The sequence below is a fragment of the Lithobates pipiens genome, unplaced genomic scaffold (genome assembly GCF_037356315.1).
Source record: "Lithobates pipiens isolate NorthernLeopardFrog02 unplaced genomic scaffold, aLitPip1_a1.2 Scaffold_23, whole genome shotgun sequence".
Taxonomy (NCBI): Eukaryota; Metazoa; Chordata; class Amphibia; order Anura; family Ranidae; genus Lithobates; species Lithobates pipiens.
Window position 1 is genome coordinate 139,323,544 of NW_027507785.1, and position 15,034 is coordinate 139,338,577.

The window sequence follows — 15,034 nt, forward strand, 5'->3', positions numbered from 1 at the left end:
TTTCTGGATTTCCCAAATATGAGGCTGGGTTCACACTATACTACACGACAGTAGTACGACTTTCATCCTACTATGCGACATCAGTCCTACATCCATCCTAACAGGATACTACTTTGATCTGACTTTTCAGATAGTACGACTTGTCCTTTGATCAATCAAAACTAACACACAATAGGAGGGGCTACAGCAGGGGGCAGGAAATAACGCAATGTCGGATGCCAAAGTTGAATGGTTAGGACAAGGATCAGACTTTGATCCTACTTCAATGATAGTCAGTGGGCTAAAGTAGGATCAAATTCGGACCAAAGTAGTACAGGGAGCCTAAGGCCGGGTTCACACTGGTACGACAAATCCTCTGACATTGGGAGCTCATGTCGCATTTTGTGTGAAAAATCAATGTTTCCCTATGTGAGCCATCTTAACTGGCTTCACTTTGAAAATGCTCCCTGTACTACTTTGGTCCGACTTTGATCCTGCTTCAGCCCATTGACTATCATTGAAGTAGTATCAAAGTCAGATCCTTGTCCTAACCATCCGACAATTTATTTCCTGCCCCCTGCTGTAGCCCCTCTCATTGTGTGTTAGTATGACTTGTCCTTTGACCAATCAAAACTATCTGAAGTCGGATCAAAGTAGTATCCTGTTCATGAAAGTCGGATGGATGTAGGACTGATGTCACAGAGCAAAGTAGATGAAAGTTGTACTAATGTCTTGTAGTATAGTGTAAACCCTGCCTTAAGGCCGGGTTCACACTATACTAAACAGTAGTACAACTTTCATCCTACTTTGCTCTGTGACATCCATCCTAAATCTATTGTCCTACTTTAATGAACAGGATACTACATTGATTCGACTTTTCAGATAGTGCAACTCGTCCTTTGACCAATCTGAAAAGTCGAATCAATGTAGTATCCTGTTCATTAAAGTAGGACAATAGATGTAGGACGGATTTCACAAAGCAAAGTAGGCTAAAAGTTGTACTACTACTTCACACTATACTACAAGACATTAGTACAACTTTCATTCTACTTTGCTCTGCGACATCAGTCCTACATCCATCCGACTTTCATGAACAGGATACTACTTTGATCTGACTTTTCAGATAGTTTTGATTGGTCAAAGGACAAGTCGTACTAACACACAATGGTAGGGGCTACAGCAAGGGGCAGGAAATAACAATGTCTGATGCCAAAGTCGGATGGTTAGGACGAGGATCCGACTTTGATCCTACTTCAATGATAGTCAATGGGCTGACGTAAGAGCAAAGTCGGAACAAAGTAGTACAGTAGGGATATGCAATTAGTGGACCTCCAGCTGTTGCAAAACTACAAGTCCCATCACGCCTCTGCCTTTGGGTGTCATGCTTGTGGCTGTCAGTCTTGCAATGCCTCATGGGACTTGTAGTTCTTCAACAGCTGGAGGTCCGCTAATTTCAAATCCCTGTAGCACAGGGAGCATTTTCAAAGTCGGACCGACTTGTGCCAGACCAGTTAAGATGGCTCCCATAGGGAAACATTGATTTTTTTTGATTTTTTTTTTGCAAATAACTTTTTATTCGTTTAATACAATGCAATACATGTCATGCGTTTCACTGCAGCATTAGAATAACAAGAAAAGGTAAGGTAGCAAGTAGTCCATGCATATCGACCTACAAAGTATAGCCACCTGGACTAGGTACAGACCAGGCCGAGGAGGCTCATCCGCAGTCGTTAGGACCTTCACCGAAAATCGGTATACAAATCCTCAGAGCTCTATTTCCAGTGAAAGAGCCTATGCTGCGGTAGCAGGTATTCTCTTACATTACTATTTGCATGTACGAAACATTATCAAAAATACTCTCAAGAGACAATAAAAAAAGAGAACTAGAAAAGGGAAAAAGAGGGAGTAACCAAGAGAAAGAAAAGAGGGGACTAGGGGCGCGCGCGCGCCGGGGGGGGGGGCAGAGAGGTAGGGCTTGATAGTCACCATGGGTTTTCCATGCGCCCGGTCATGTCACCTTCCCAGAGATTCCAGGGACCCCACACCACATCATGCGCTTCTCCCCGGTCCTGTATCCTGGCGGTCATCTTTTCCATCAGCTCCACGTCCCTGATTCTAGCGTGGAGAGCGCCGGGGGTAGGAGGCTGTGTCTTCTTCCAATGGAGGGCAACAAGACACCGCGCGGCTGTCAGGATGTGTCGGGATAATTTCTTTTGGGATTTCATCAGTTTAGAAAAAGGGATGCCCAGCAAAAAGGTTTGGGGGGTCAGGGCCATCTGCTGGTCTAGTATACTGGTCAAGCGTTGCTGGACCTCTTTCCAAAAAGGGACTATACGGGAACGCTGCCAAAAAATGTGTAAGGGTGCCCCTGTGCTCCAGGCACCGCCAGCACCTGTCAGGTATGGAGGGGTAGATGGAGTGGAGAACGTTTGGGGTCATGTACCAAAAAAATAAAATTTTGTATGCATTTTCCCCGTAAAGTGTGCATATGGAGCTTTTGGAGGCCTGCGACCATATCCCCCGCCACTGTTACTCTGTAATTTCCTCACCCAATGCTTCTTCCCATTTGAGCATATAAGCATGTTTGCCTTTAGAACCCATAGGGAATGCATTGATTATTTTATAGATATCGGAGTTCATTCCTCTTTGTGCCGTACCTGCTAGAATTAAGTTTTCAAATGAGGAAGGCGGAAAGAATCGTAGGTCGCAGGATATGGTCTGAGCAAAGTGTCGTATTTGAAAATAACTGTAAAATCCCTGACGGGGAGGTCGAATTTGGATTGGAGGTCAGCGTAGGACAGGGTCCCCAGATGGAAGAGGTTTCTGAGTAGACCAGGGGCATGACATCGGGTAGGTTAAACTATCTGGCACCTTGGGGTTGCATATGAAAGACGTCAGGAGCTACTTATCTGAGGACAGGTCATACAACTTAGAGAGCTTACGCCAGAGGCATTGCAGCTGAGACATAGATCCCAATAAGCGGGCCTGGGGGACCAATGTCGCCAAACTCCAGAGCATACTGTTAGGGTGAATTGGAGCCAACCAAAGCTTTTCAATTTCCGTCCATCGGTTATACGATCTCTGGGTAAACCTGGAGGCAACCGCACGGAGCTGGACCGCCTGGTAATACTTAATGAGGTCAGGGAACGCCAGACCCCCGTCCGAACTTGAGGTATTCTGTGGCGGTTATAGTTCCACGTAAATTTGAGCAGATCTGCTTGTAATCTTTTCAGGTGTGGGTAAGGTATGGGAATGGGAAGGGTCTGGAAGAGATAAAGGAGCTTCGGGAGAATTGTCGTTTTTGAATAAAAAAAAAAAGAAAAAAAAAGTTTATTGAGCATAAAGATCGGAGAAAGCAAACATGTGAGTGCGGTGCAACATGCACCAAATATAAGGATAACACATCTGACACAAGGAAAAAGGTAAGTTAGCATACAAAACATATCTATCGGGGGGGTAGGCGGAACCCCCTCAGGGATCCAGCCGTCTCCCCCCCCAGGGTGTAATCAAGAGGAGGTGCGGAGCCCGGGGCAGCGGAGTCGGGCAGGGCACCCGTCAGGAAAGGATTGGTGACCGATCAAACTCGGCTCGGGGGAGCAGACAAGAGCGGAGTGGGTGACCCACCATATTGAGAGGCTAGTCCTGTGCCGTGCAAGTGGAGGAATTGGCCATCCATCTGTCCCATATTTTATTAAATTTAGCCGGGCAGCCCCTATGCAAATACAGCACCCTCTTGTATGGGAGGATGGCATTGACCGCCCCCCACCACTGTTGGACAGTGGGTGGGGACGCCCCAATCCACCCCCGAGCAATCTGCATTCTGGCAAGGAACAGTGATTTTTGCAGAAAAATGTTAAGATACTTTTCTTCTTCAGGTAGAGGAAGGATGCCCAGTAGGCATTGGCGGGGGCGCAAAGTCAGTGGGGACCCCATTTGGTCGTGCAGGAATTTCACCACCTGGGACCAGTAGTCCTGAAGTCTGGGGCAGGACCACAAGTGGTAGAACGTGCCCCTAGGGTCACCGCATTTGGGGCAGGCCGAACTATAATTCCGTTTGAATTTGGACAGGCGGATGGGGGTCAGGTAGGATCTATGGAGCATGTACAAATGAGTAAGTCTGAGAGTTTGGGGGACACCAGTCTGGAGGCAGCAAGCGCGTCCTCCCAGTCCGCATCCTCCATGGCGTCTAAGTCTGCCTCCCACCGTAGTTTAAGTCGGTAGGCCTGAGCAGTGGCCGTCGGCGTAAGGAGTTGGTTATAAAAAAGAGATCAACCCCCTAGGGTCGTGGCCGACGATCGCAGACACAAGCGGCAGTCTTTCCAGTCTAGGGATGGGGCCTGCAAACCGTGCGGAGAGCATGCCGTAGTTGGAGGTATCTAAAGAGCATGCGGTTGGGGAGGTCAAATTCGACTTTGAGAGCCTGGAACGATCTGATCGCCCCGCCGTCAAAAAATTGGAAGAGGAACAATCTTTCCGCGGTTATCCATTGATCCTGATCTGGAACAGTGTGCAACTCAGGTAGCTGAGGATTATCCCATAAGGGTGTGTGTGTGTGTGTGTGTGTGGTGTGGGGGGCCTTGATCGCATCAGTGGCCTGGTGCCATATCCTGCGATGGTGGAAAAGCATGCTATCTTTAGGTTGCGCAGACCCGGGGGGACCACAGAGGAGAAGTTGAAGCGGGTGGACAATGTGACTTTTGTGTACTGTGCATACGAGGGACATGTAACGGTCTTTATCTGATTATAGTAGTGGAAGTGGGAAAGTTGGGAGTCCATGTAGTAAAACGCAAGATCAGGGAGGGCAGTACCGCCTAAGTAGGTGGGGCATTTCAGTGTGCGCCACGATAGCTTGTGCCGGGAGGTACCCCATACAAAAGTATTGAGAATGCTTTCCATGGACTTGAAAATTCTAGGGGGAATATAAAGGGGGGAGTGCCAGAATAGGTAGTGCAGTTTAGGGAGAAGAATCATCTTGACTAGGTTTATGCGCCCCATATCTCCAAGTGGGAGTCGGGACCACGTCTGGGTTTTAGTTTTGAGAAAGGAGAATAGGGGTTCGATATTCAGTGCGATGTAATCGATCACTGCTCTGGAACACTGAAAACCAAGATATTTAATCTGACTCGTCCTAGCTAGCGGTAGCGCCGCCTGTTCCGCAGAGGGGGCACCTGGGTCTAAGGGGAGTATCTGAGACTTGGTCCAATTTAATTTTAAGACCAGAATATTCCCCGAACCGCTCTATAAGTCGCAGAGCGGCCTCAAGGGACGGGCCCGAGTCCTCTAGGTAGAGGAGCATATCGTCCGCATAGAGGCTTACAGTCTCAGACATCCTGAGCGCAGGCCCTTGATGCGTGGGTGGGTGATGGCAATGGCCAGTGGCTCGACGGCCAGAGTATACAGTAGGGGGGAGAGCGGGCATCCCTGGCGGGTGCCCCGAGATAGTGAGTAGGAGCCAGATATCCTACCATTGACCTGGATCCGAGCGGTGGGAGCCTGGTAGAGGAGCTTCAGCCATTTAATAAATTTGGGTCCGAACCCAAATCTGGACAGGCATTCCCATAAATAGCTCCATTCCACAGAGTCGAAAGCCTTTGCGGCGTCCAGGCTCACCACCACTCTCGAACCAATGTTGTCATGTGGGGATTGTAAATTCATGAAGAGCCTGCAGAGGTTGAAGGCAGTGTTCTTTTGGGGCATGAACCCAGTTTGGTCTGGATGGATCAAGCTAAGGAATGCTTTAAGTCTCAAAGCGAGAATTTTGGCCAGGATTTTAATATCTAATTGTTGGAGCGAGATAGGGCGATAAGATTCGGGGTAAATGGGGTCCTTACCGGGTTTGGGGGATCAAAACAATGAGGGCCTCGCCCATCGATAGTGGGAGAGTTTCCGACTAATATATGGGCGTATAGGGCATGAAGTTTAGGGGCAAGGACTTCTTGGAAGCTTGTGTAAAAGGGGAAGGGGAAGACCGTCCGGGCCTTTTGAGGGAGGGAGTTGTGTCATGGCCTCCACTATACAATCTTGGGATAAAGGCGCTTCTAACTGGGCTCTCTGGGACTTGGTGAGGGAGGGTAAGTCAATATGTTGGAGAAAGAGGGCGAGTTTGTCATGTGAGTGTCGTGCTGTGGACGTGTAGAGGGTGGAGTAAAAGCGCTTGAACTCCTCCGCCACTGATTCAGGGTCCGAAACAGTAGTCCCGTCGGCCGCTTGGAGTCGGACCACAACCGAAGGGCTGTGGTCAAGCTGAGCCATGTAAGCCAGAAGTTTGCCTGAACGTTCACCATGCTCAAATGCACGTTGTCGGCTGAAAAATATGCCCCTCCTGGCCTGTTCGTAGTGTAAGTGGTTAGTCAGTCTAGCCTGTAATCGGACGAGAGACGCATTAGCAGCCGAGGGGTCCGCCTGGAAGATCTGTTCAAGGGAGTCTAACCGCTCCTCTGACTGTTGCAGTGCTACTCTGGATGTAGTCCTGTGTCGGTTTATGCGGGTGGATAGCACCAGTCTCGCATGCAGCTTGAAGGCCTCCCAAACCACCCGGCGGACGCCAATCCCTCATTAGTGTCAAAACCATGTCCACTCCCCCTGGACGGTCTCCAGTCCAGGAAGGATTGTGAGCCAGAAGGGATTCAGCCTCCAAGGACGGCCAGTATGGGGAGTGGTCCGAGAGCACTCTAGTACCAAAACCCACATCCACTAGGTCAAGTAGCAAAGCCGGGGAGAGCAAAATCAAGTCGATGCAGGACAGTGACTGCTGCGATGGGGTATAGCATGAGTAGGCAATTTTGGTCGAGTACTTGTGTCGTCAGGAGTCTGTCATAGCAAATTCGGCCAGAAACTTACCAAATCTAGTGTTGCAAGAGGGCGGAGACGTCCGGGAGGACGCTCCAAGTCAGTCCATGCTGGGGTTAATCGCCATGTTGAAGTCTCCCGCCCACAGCACAGGCACCGTAGGGTATCTATCTAGCCATAAAAATAAGCCCCTCCTGGAGTGCATGAAATTGAAAGGGTGGCGGGATGTAAAATGCCAGGAGTATCTCCAGACCACCAATGGTAGCATGGAGGAAGAGGAACCGACCCTGGGGATCCGACTGCAGCTCGTGGAGTTGGAATTGCACCGTTTTAGCAATAAGAATGGCTACCCCGCGAGAGCTAGAGGTATGTGGGGCACTATACAACCAGCCTACCCAGGGTTTTTTAAGGGCCAGCTGAGTTTGCCCGGTAAGGTGGGTCTCAACCAGAATTGACACATCTGCTCTCAATCGTTTTAGATGAGTGAGAACAGCAGCTCGTTTAGGGTTAGCCCGCGGACATTCCATGTGAAGCACTTTAAGTGTAGCCATGCGATAGCAGTATAGGTGTGAGCACGCAGTCAGACCCCCCCGGAGAAGGCACCCCCCCGCGAGAGCATACCAAAATGCGGCCGTCCCCCCGACATCTGAGGCGTGCAGCTGGGAGAGCGCCGCACGTGGGCAGGCGGAAAATCCGCGCATGGGGGTGAGAACAAACCCGGAAGCGAAGCATCCAAGTGCGCGAAGTGCCGCCCCCATCAACAGCACTCCCCCAGCCAGCGCACGTGGGCGGGACAAACACAAATCAAGTACATTGAGCGTCACACATATGCATATAGTGGGAGTCCCATTACACAAAATATCATCTCCAGATCGCCCCACCGCGGGGGCCCAGAACAGGCCACCTGGTGCATAGAGGATCCATGAGAGCAAGCCCGCCCCGAACCACCAGGCGTCCCCCCGACCCAGGACTGACCATCCCGGATCAGGGGGAGCCGCCCACGGCCCCGCAACCCGAAAAAGACAGTGCATGCAATACATCGTTTGTGTATTTTATTTATTAACTGTCAGATGTAGCAACCAAAGCATATAATCCGAACAAACTGTGATAGCTACGCCAACTCTGGACCAGCATGGCGATATAAACAGATAAACACTCTTCACAGACGTGAAGGTGAGTGCTGGCCAGGGAAACAAATCCTACAGAACGGAATACAAATGCCAGGTCAGCGTGGTGGAAGGGGGGCATCCATGTCCAGGGGTGACCATGGCAGGGTATCGGGGGCGACCCAAAATGGGAAAACTGCAAAGCCAACAGTACAATGGCTAACGGTGTGCAGGGTGGTCCGGGAGAGGGTCTAAGAAGTGTCTGAGAGCGCCTGAGGGGCAAAGGAAGGTATTGTAGGGGGAAAACCCAAAGTGCAAATAGGGGACGGAGGGAGACTCAGTGGACTAATCGCCACCATCCGAACAAATGCCATGGTGAGAAGTACGGTGGAGGCCTGCCGGCAGGAGGAGAGGGAACTAGGGTAGGAGGAGACCTGGGCAGTTCAACTCACTGTGGCAGATGAGAAAAGGTGCAGCCGGTCCCCGGTTACAGCGCGGATGGCTCCGCTGTGGGAGTATAAAGTCGCAGTCAGCGATTCGCCCGTCCATCGGCTTGGGGATTCTCCAGCCAGGGTATAACAGCCACAGGGTCTTCAAAAAACTGGACTTTACCATTGTGTATCACACGGAGCCTTGCCGGGAACAGCATTGCGTAGGGGAGATTGTGGATCCGCAGCTGCCTTTTAGCCTCCGTGAATTGCGCTCGCTTCTTTTGTACTTTGGCCGAGAAGTCGGGGAAGACCGCCACCGACACAGGTATGTTGCCGCGTTCTTGGGTGAGACGTAGCATGGTGTCCCTGTCACGGTAATTAAGAAGCTTGGCGATGAAGGTTCTCGGGGGTGGGGCACCCCCGAGAACCTTCATCGCCAAGCTGGCGGAGGGCGTGCAGCCAAGCGGTGAGCGCGTTCAATCATGAAGGTAGAGGAGAAAGCCTCTCTGCCATACGTCTTGATGAGGAGGTTTTCCAGGTAGGTGGGAGGACCGTTCCCCTCAGCCTTCTCCGGGAGTCCGACAAACCGGAGGTTGCATCTCTGGAGTCGGTTCTCCATATCGTCTTGTTTATGGAGGATGACGCTAAGTTGATGTTGGAGTTGCTCGGTGGTTATCTGCAAGGGGATAATGTCCGCCTCCACGCGGCTCACTCTGTGTTCAGTGTCGGAGGCTCTGTCCCGTAGCTTCTGGATGTCCCGCCGGATAAGTGAAATGTCAACCTTGACTTCTTCTATTTTCTATGTAAGTGTGGTCTGGCAGACAGAGACTGCCTCGAGGATCTTGGTGTCATTAGAAGAAGACTCCTCAGAGGCCTGAGGGGGGCCAGCGCCATCTTCCTCCACGCTGCCCTTCCCATCATGGCAATATCTTGCGAGCTTGGCCGCAGCCTCTGAGGACTGCTTAGGAGGCGACATAGGGGGCTGTAAGGAAAGCCGGCGCTATAGTCCACGTTGTAGGGTAATTTAGCAGGTTTTCCCCGCAAGGATGAGCAAAAAAGGATGTAGTCTCAAACGGAGCTCTCACTCTGCACGTCCTACGCCATTAAGCTCCAGGAAACGCCCCTGAGAATTGTCATTTTTACCGAAGCTATCTTACCGAAGAGGGAAATTTGGTGTTTCCGCCATTGTGAAATTAGTTGCCTAATAGATCTGTATAGGGGCGGGAAGTTTGCCTGATATAGGGAGGCGAAAGTTGGGGTGATGTTTATCCCCAGATACCTCAGGGAGGTGGACTTCCAATTATAAGGGAAAGTGGATCGTAGGTGATCCACCTCCAGGGGCGGATATTAACTGGAAGGGCCTCTGACTTTGATGCATTGATTTTGTAACCCGATGGGGCGCTGTAGCAGTCCAGCTCCATGTGTAAGTTGGGTAGGGAAATCCTGGGTTGGGTCAGTGTAAGGATAACATCGTCCGCAAACAGCTAAATCTTAAATTCCTCATCTCTGACTGGTATACCCCTGATTGGCTGATTCCATGTAATGGACGCCGCCAGGGGCTCTACACAGAGGGCAAATAATAAGGGTCCCTGGCGTGTGCCATTGGAGACACAGAAGGTCGAAGAGGTGGCAAAGGGGGTCTTAACTTGAGAGGAGGGGTTAGAATAACCCGCAAGAATGGTCCCCCTATCCCAATGTGGGTCAACGTGGCGAACAGGAAGGGCCACCCCAGTCTGTCAAAAGCCTTTTCTGCATCGAGACTCAAAAGCAGGGACGGCAAGCCCTCCCTATTCGCCACATCGATCAAGTCTATTACCTTCCTGGTGTTATCTCCGATCTGGCGGAGAGGGACAAAACCCACTTGATCTTTGTGGATAAGGGAGGGGAGGACCATGTTGAGCCGCAACGACAGCACTTTAGTGAAGATTTTCAAGTCTGCATTCAGGAGCACTATGGGCCTATAATTGGCACAACGGATAGGGTCCTTATCTGGCTTAGGGATCAGGGTAAGAAAGGAACGTTGCATATCCGAGGGGACGGGAGTGTTCTGTAGGAAAGCATTGAAGAGTCTACTCATGTGCAGGAGTAGGAGAGGCAGGAATGCTTTATAGTATTCGTAGGGTAGGCCGTCCGGACCCGGGGATTTATGCACTGGGAGGGACTTAATGGTCAGTTCTATCTCTTCTTCGGAAACATTGATTTTTCACGTGTCATACGTCATGAGCTCCCAATGTCGGCGCATTTGTCATACCAGTGTGAACCCGGCCTAAGGCAGTCAACTGATCAAATCACCTGTGCATAATAATGGAAAGCCTGAAAACATGACCTGTTGGGGTGCCTTGAGCACTGGAGTTTGGAAACGCTGTTATTAACTGTTTGCCAAGGCATTTGGTGCACCCAGAGTGGGTTTATATTTAAATAAAAAAACTGGGTAGGTGGTGGAAGTAGCCTAGTTGAGGGGAAATCAATACTGGCTGGCAAAAATGTATAATTGACGCACACTAAACTTTGACTTTGGGTGCGAGTTTCTGTAATAATTCTGTTTGCTTTTCTGTATAGGATCCTTACTGTGGATGGAATTGTGGATAAAGCCAAAAGGGATCGTTATTATGAGAAGCCGTGTATCCAGAAACGAAGGATTAAATATGAGACCTGTAAACGTGTCTATAACGCTGAAATGACCCGTAAAGTAGCATTCCTATCCCGGAAGACTCGGCAGGACCCCTGGCCAGGGTGCTAGTTTCTGAATTTATATTCAGCCAAAGACTGTATTTTATCTGCTGAATCTGTGTTGTGATGGTTCCATTTTGCCAAAAACATTCAGGCTGGCTTCACAGCTCTCTGAGTTAACTGCACATGCATTTAATTAAGATGCCCTCATTCATTTGAATACGCTGCCACGTATCCAAGCAAATTAACCTGCACCTTTCAGTGCATCACAACATACAGTGGTTACCAGGCTTTGTTGTTTTCCTGGAACATGGGTGCATTGGGATGCTATCAAAATATAGAACACCGCAATGCCCATAATGTGTTTATATGTACATTGCTGTGAATGTGCCCTAATTCAGTACTGGCCATGCAACAGTCGCTTTAAATATTTAATTGCAATTCCTATGTCATACAATGGTATTTGATCTGAGGGTCTGGTAACACAAACGTTTTGCATTAGAAGCAGCTTGTCTTGTAAATCAAAATGGACATTTTTTTTTTCATTCTAAAATAGGGCTTTGTGGAGAATTTTTATAAAATTCAATATCATTTATCCAGGGGGAGTGGTTTATTGTTTGTGTAATACATTTGCTGAAAAAAAAACTGCACAGATTTTATCATGGATCCCTTTTCAGTTGGCAGTAGAAATAAGCGCCTGTGTAAAAGAGGCTTAAGTTATAGTTCCTCTCAAAACAGATCCTTTTTTTATTGGATAAAGTATGGAAGGGTTAGAACCTTTGTCGGCACCATGGCTTAAGGTATTACTGGTTGTTGAAAACTATTAAAAACGCCACTCGCTAATGATCTTAGTAATTTTTTGTGACATTAAAATAATACCAAGGAAACAGGAATAACACATGCATGTAAAGGCAACTGCTCACTGAATGCTGGGATTGAGGTATAAATGAGCACTAATGCTGTAATGTGCTATTGTAGGCAGCACAGGGTCTACATGATATTTTCCGCTACTTTGTAACTGCAACAAATATATGTACTTCCTCTAGAGAATCTTTGCTGAATTTAATTATGCCTAGAGGTAGGCAGAATAAAAATTAGTTTAGACATTGTGAGGCTTTGTTAGGCTCCTTTCACACTTATACGACTTGGAACTGCAAAGTTGCATGACAGGTCGTACCCCATGATTTCCAATGTGTACTATTCATATCTGTGTGACTCCAAAGTAGTCCCTGCACTATTTTGGTGTGACTTTGATGCCCATAGACCTCAAGATTACACAGGCATTATGTCAACTCGTGCGACTTTCAAGTTTCACAAGTGTTAAAGGAGCCTTGGGCTTCTTTCATGTGCTCAGCATGCTCTGAAAAGCGATCCATGGTGGCTTGCTTTTTCAGATCTCAGTTTAGCGTGTTATTACAAATGAGCAGAAAGCAATACAACTGCCTCCTGAATGCCTGTTTTTGATCCCTTGGGGCATTTTAAATTGAAATAAAACACACACACACACACACACACACACACACACACACACTACTTAACTGCTGTTGCTGTGTTTGGCACCCAATTGTGGCACAGTCTGATTATCTGAGGTGGCAGCCCTAGATGTTACTGCTACCCCCTAATGGCCAGGAGACCAGACTATCTATTGGGGGTGGTGAGGGTAGTGCAGGAATGCCTAGACGGTTGGTGGTTAATGAAGATAATTGGAAGACTCTGGACAGCCGCACTCCAAAATAAAGCTAGTGCCTTTTATTCATAAAACAAGATCACACGGTACAGATCACAGCAAAGCAATAACAGCTAACGCGTTTCACACTACCAAGAGTGCTTACTCGTAGCTAACAAACATGAGAGCAAATGACAAATATAATTTATAGTGAGACACATAGTAAATTGACTAAACCGCTGATTCAACTGAAAACCCAGCATGATCAAATCAGATTAATTAAATCTGGTCTCAATGTGTGTCACTGATTGATTAATCCAATGCTAGCTTTATAATTTGTATACTATATCAGCAAAAATATGAGAAACGTGCAAATCAAGAATGAAAAGTCAAATCAAGTAGAAAACTTGTGAATTTGTAGATCTATGTGTGTATATATTAATGAATTAAACACGTGTTTAAAAAAGTGGAAAAATATCATGAATAGATGAAATAATCACAAGTGAACATAATGGTGGAGTGTGTGTGTGTGTGTGTGTGTGTGTGTGTGTGTGTGTGTGTGTCTAGCGATGCATAGTAGTCCATTATGCTTTACCTTTGCAGGGAATGATTCAGGAAGTAAATTCATGAGGGTTTACTTCCTCTTTAAAGAACTCTCCTAACCCAGTTATACTTATTACATGCTCTCCAAATATAAATTTAAGACATCTGTCAAAAAGCGTATGTATAGCAGAGTAAGCATAATGTATAAAAGATTTATATGACGATGAAAAGGCTAAACCCACAGTGATAGGACGAATAGTGCTGTGGGTGCACAAAAGAAAGAAGAGAAATTGTGAAAAATGTACGTTTAAAAAAAAAAAAAAAAAAAGAGGAAACAAAAACAAAGAAAATAAAACCAAATCAAAAGATAGGATGTAGTGGCCATATTTGAACTATGTATCCGTGTATGTGTGTGTGTAAAACCTGCACAGTATTCCTTATCTAAACAATGGAATAAGCAGCGCTAAATATAAATCCACACCAGTGAATTCAAATGTATTAAAAACTATAGACCCAGTCCAGTGAACATGAATTACTAAATGTTACTACACTGTGCAAACCCTGCCCTGAGCATACAGAAATAGAGAAAATTAATAGTTTGTATCGAAATCAATTAACACAAATTATTATATAGTGCATGTCACCAGATGAATAGTGATAACAAGTATATACGATCTGTTGAAAAAAATACCCTGTGACTAAATATTATTCAACACTAAAAATAAATAAACAAATAACGAGAATCAAATGAATTGTTTCAAGTTCTATCAAACAATGTCCACTTCCTAAAAACATCGTTACCAACACCACTGTGAAAGTTCCTGAGTACATAATATAATGTATCCCAGTAATCATAGTCCATACGTTGAGTCTTCAGATCATAATCCAAATAACGGAATAGTAAAAAAAAAAAAAGTTTAACCAGTGTCTCTTGAATATACAGCAGATTACATCTACACTCCTTCACCACACCGCTCCTAGATGTGACTCCTCTCCCCTTATGTGATTACACTCACCCGCTGTATATGCCTCACACTTCCGTGTTTGGCTGGATGTGCTTTTCCCCTTTACAGGGTTTAAATGAGATATCCAAGTTTCCACTCCAGAATGCAGGGCTAGTGCCATGGCTGTTCTCATAGACGCCACGGATGTTTCCATAGGTGTCACGGCTGTTCCCATAGATACTCTCATGCAACAAAGAAAAGATTTGCTTCCATAGCGTGATACAGTATAAAACTTTTTAATCACACATAAACTCTCACATTGCACTCACATCAAAGGATGAATAAACACGCCAAATATAAAAATTCACAGCACTCTTGAATAACCCATACTGAAGCATAGCTGGTCACGGCGGACCCAGGATATGCGGGAATGATGGATAGTCTCTCACCGCTCCTTAACTGTACCGCCGCTTTACAAGGATCAATGTAAGATGTTCAGCATCCTATATGTATCTCTCTCATTCGCCTAGTAGCCAAAATCCGACATGTTTCGTCATAAAATTGACTTAATCATGGACCTGGTCACTAGGCAAGACAAACTGACTTATATTTTCCCCAAACTGCTCTCAATGGGCGGTGCCTAATCACCACACATGCGCATCACCTGTGTCCCCATTCCATCAATGCTTCAGTTCACACTGCTCATTAATACAGAGTCAATCCATGATGCAATCTAACAAGCTTTTTAAAAAATTATATGTAAATATAATTCCAACAATCTAAAACTCAATTGCACAAAAGTAAAAGTAGATCAATACTCTATACAGATATTGGTAGTGAATAGTAGCGGAGAATTTCCACAAAGGGAGTCGCTCTTAACATATCAATCTGCATCGGCATATATAG

At 46.9% G+C, this 15,034-nt stretch overlaps 1 protein-coding gene across 1 annotated transcript in view; it reads left to right on the plus strand.

Annotated features, from left to right (window-relative positions):
• The window catches only part of MRPS21 (mitochondrial ribosomal protein S21), a 216,325-nt gene extending 204,507 nt beyond the window's left edge, over positions 1 to 11,818 (plus strand). The window contains exon 3 of the mRNA XM_077452429.1: positions 10,865 to 11,818. Coding sequence (XP_077308555.1) covers positions 10,865 to 11,045 — 181 coding nt within the window. The 3' untranslated portion in view covers positions 11,046 to 11,818. The remainder of the gene's footprint in view (positions 1 to 10,864) is intronic.
• Positions 11,819 to 15,034: the final 3,216 nt, after the last annotated feature.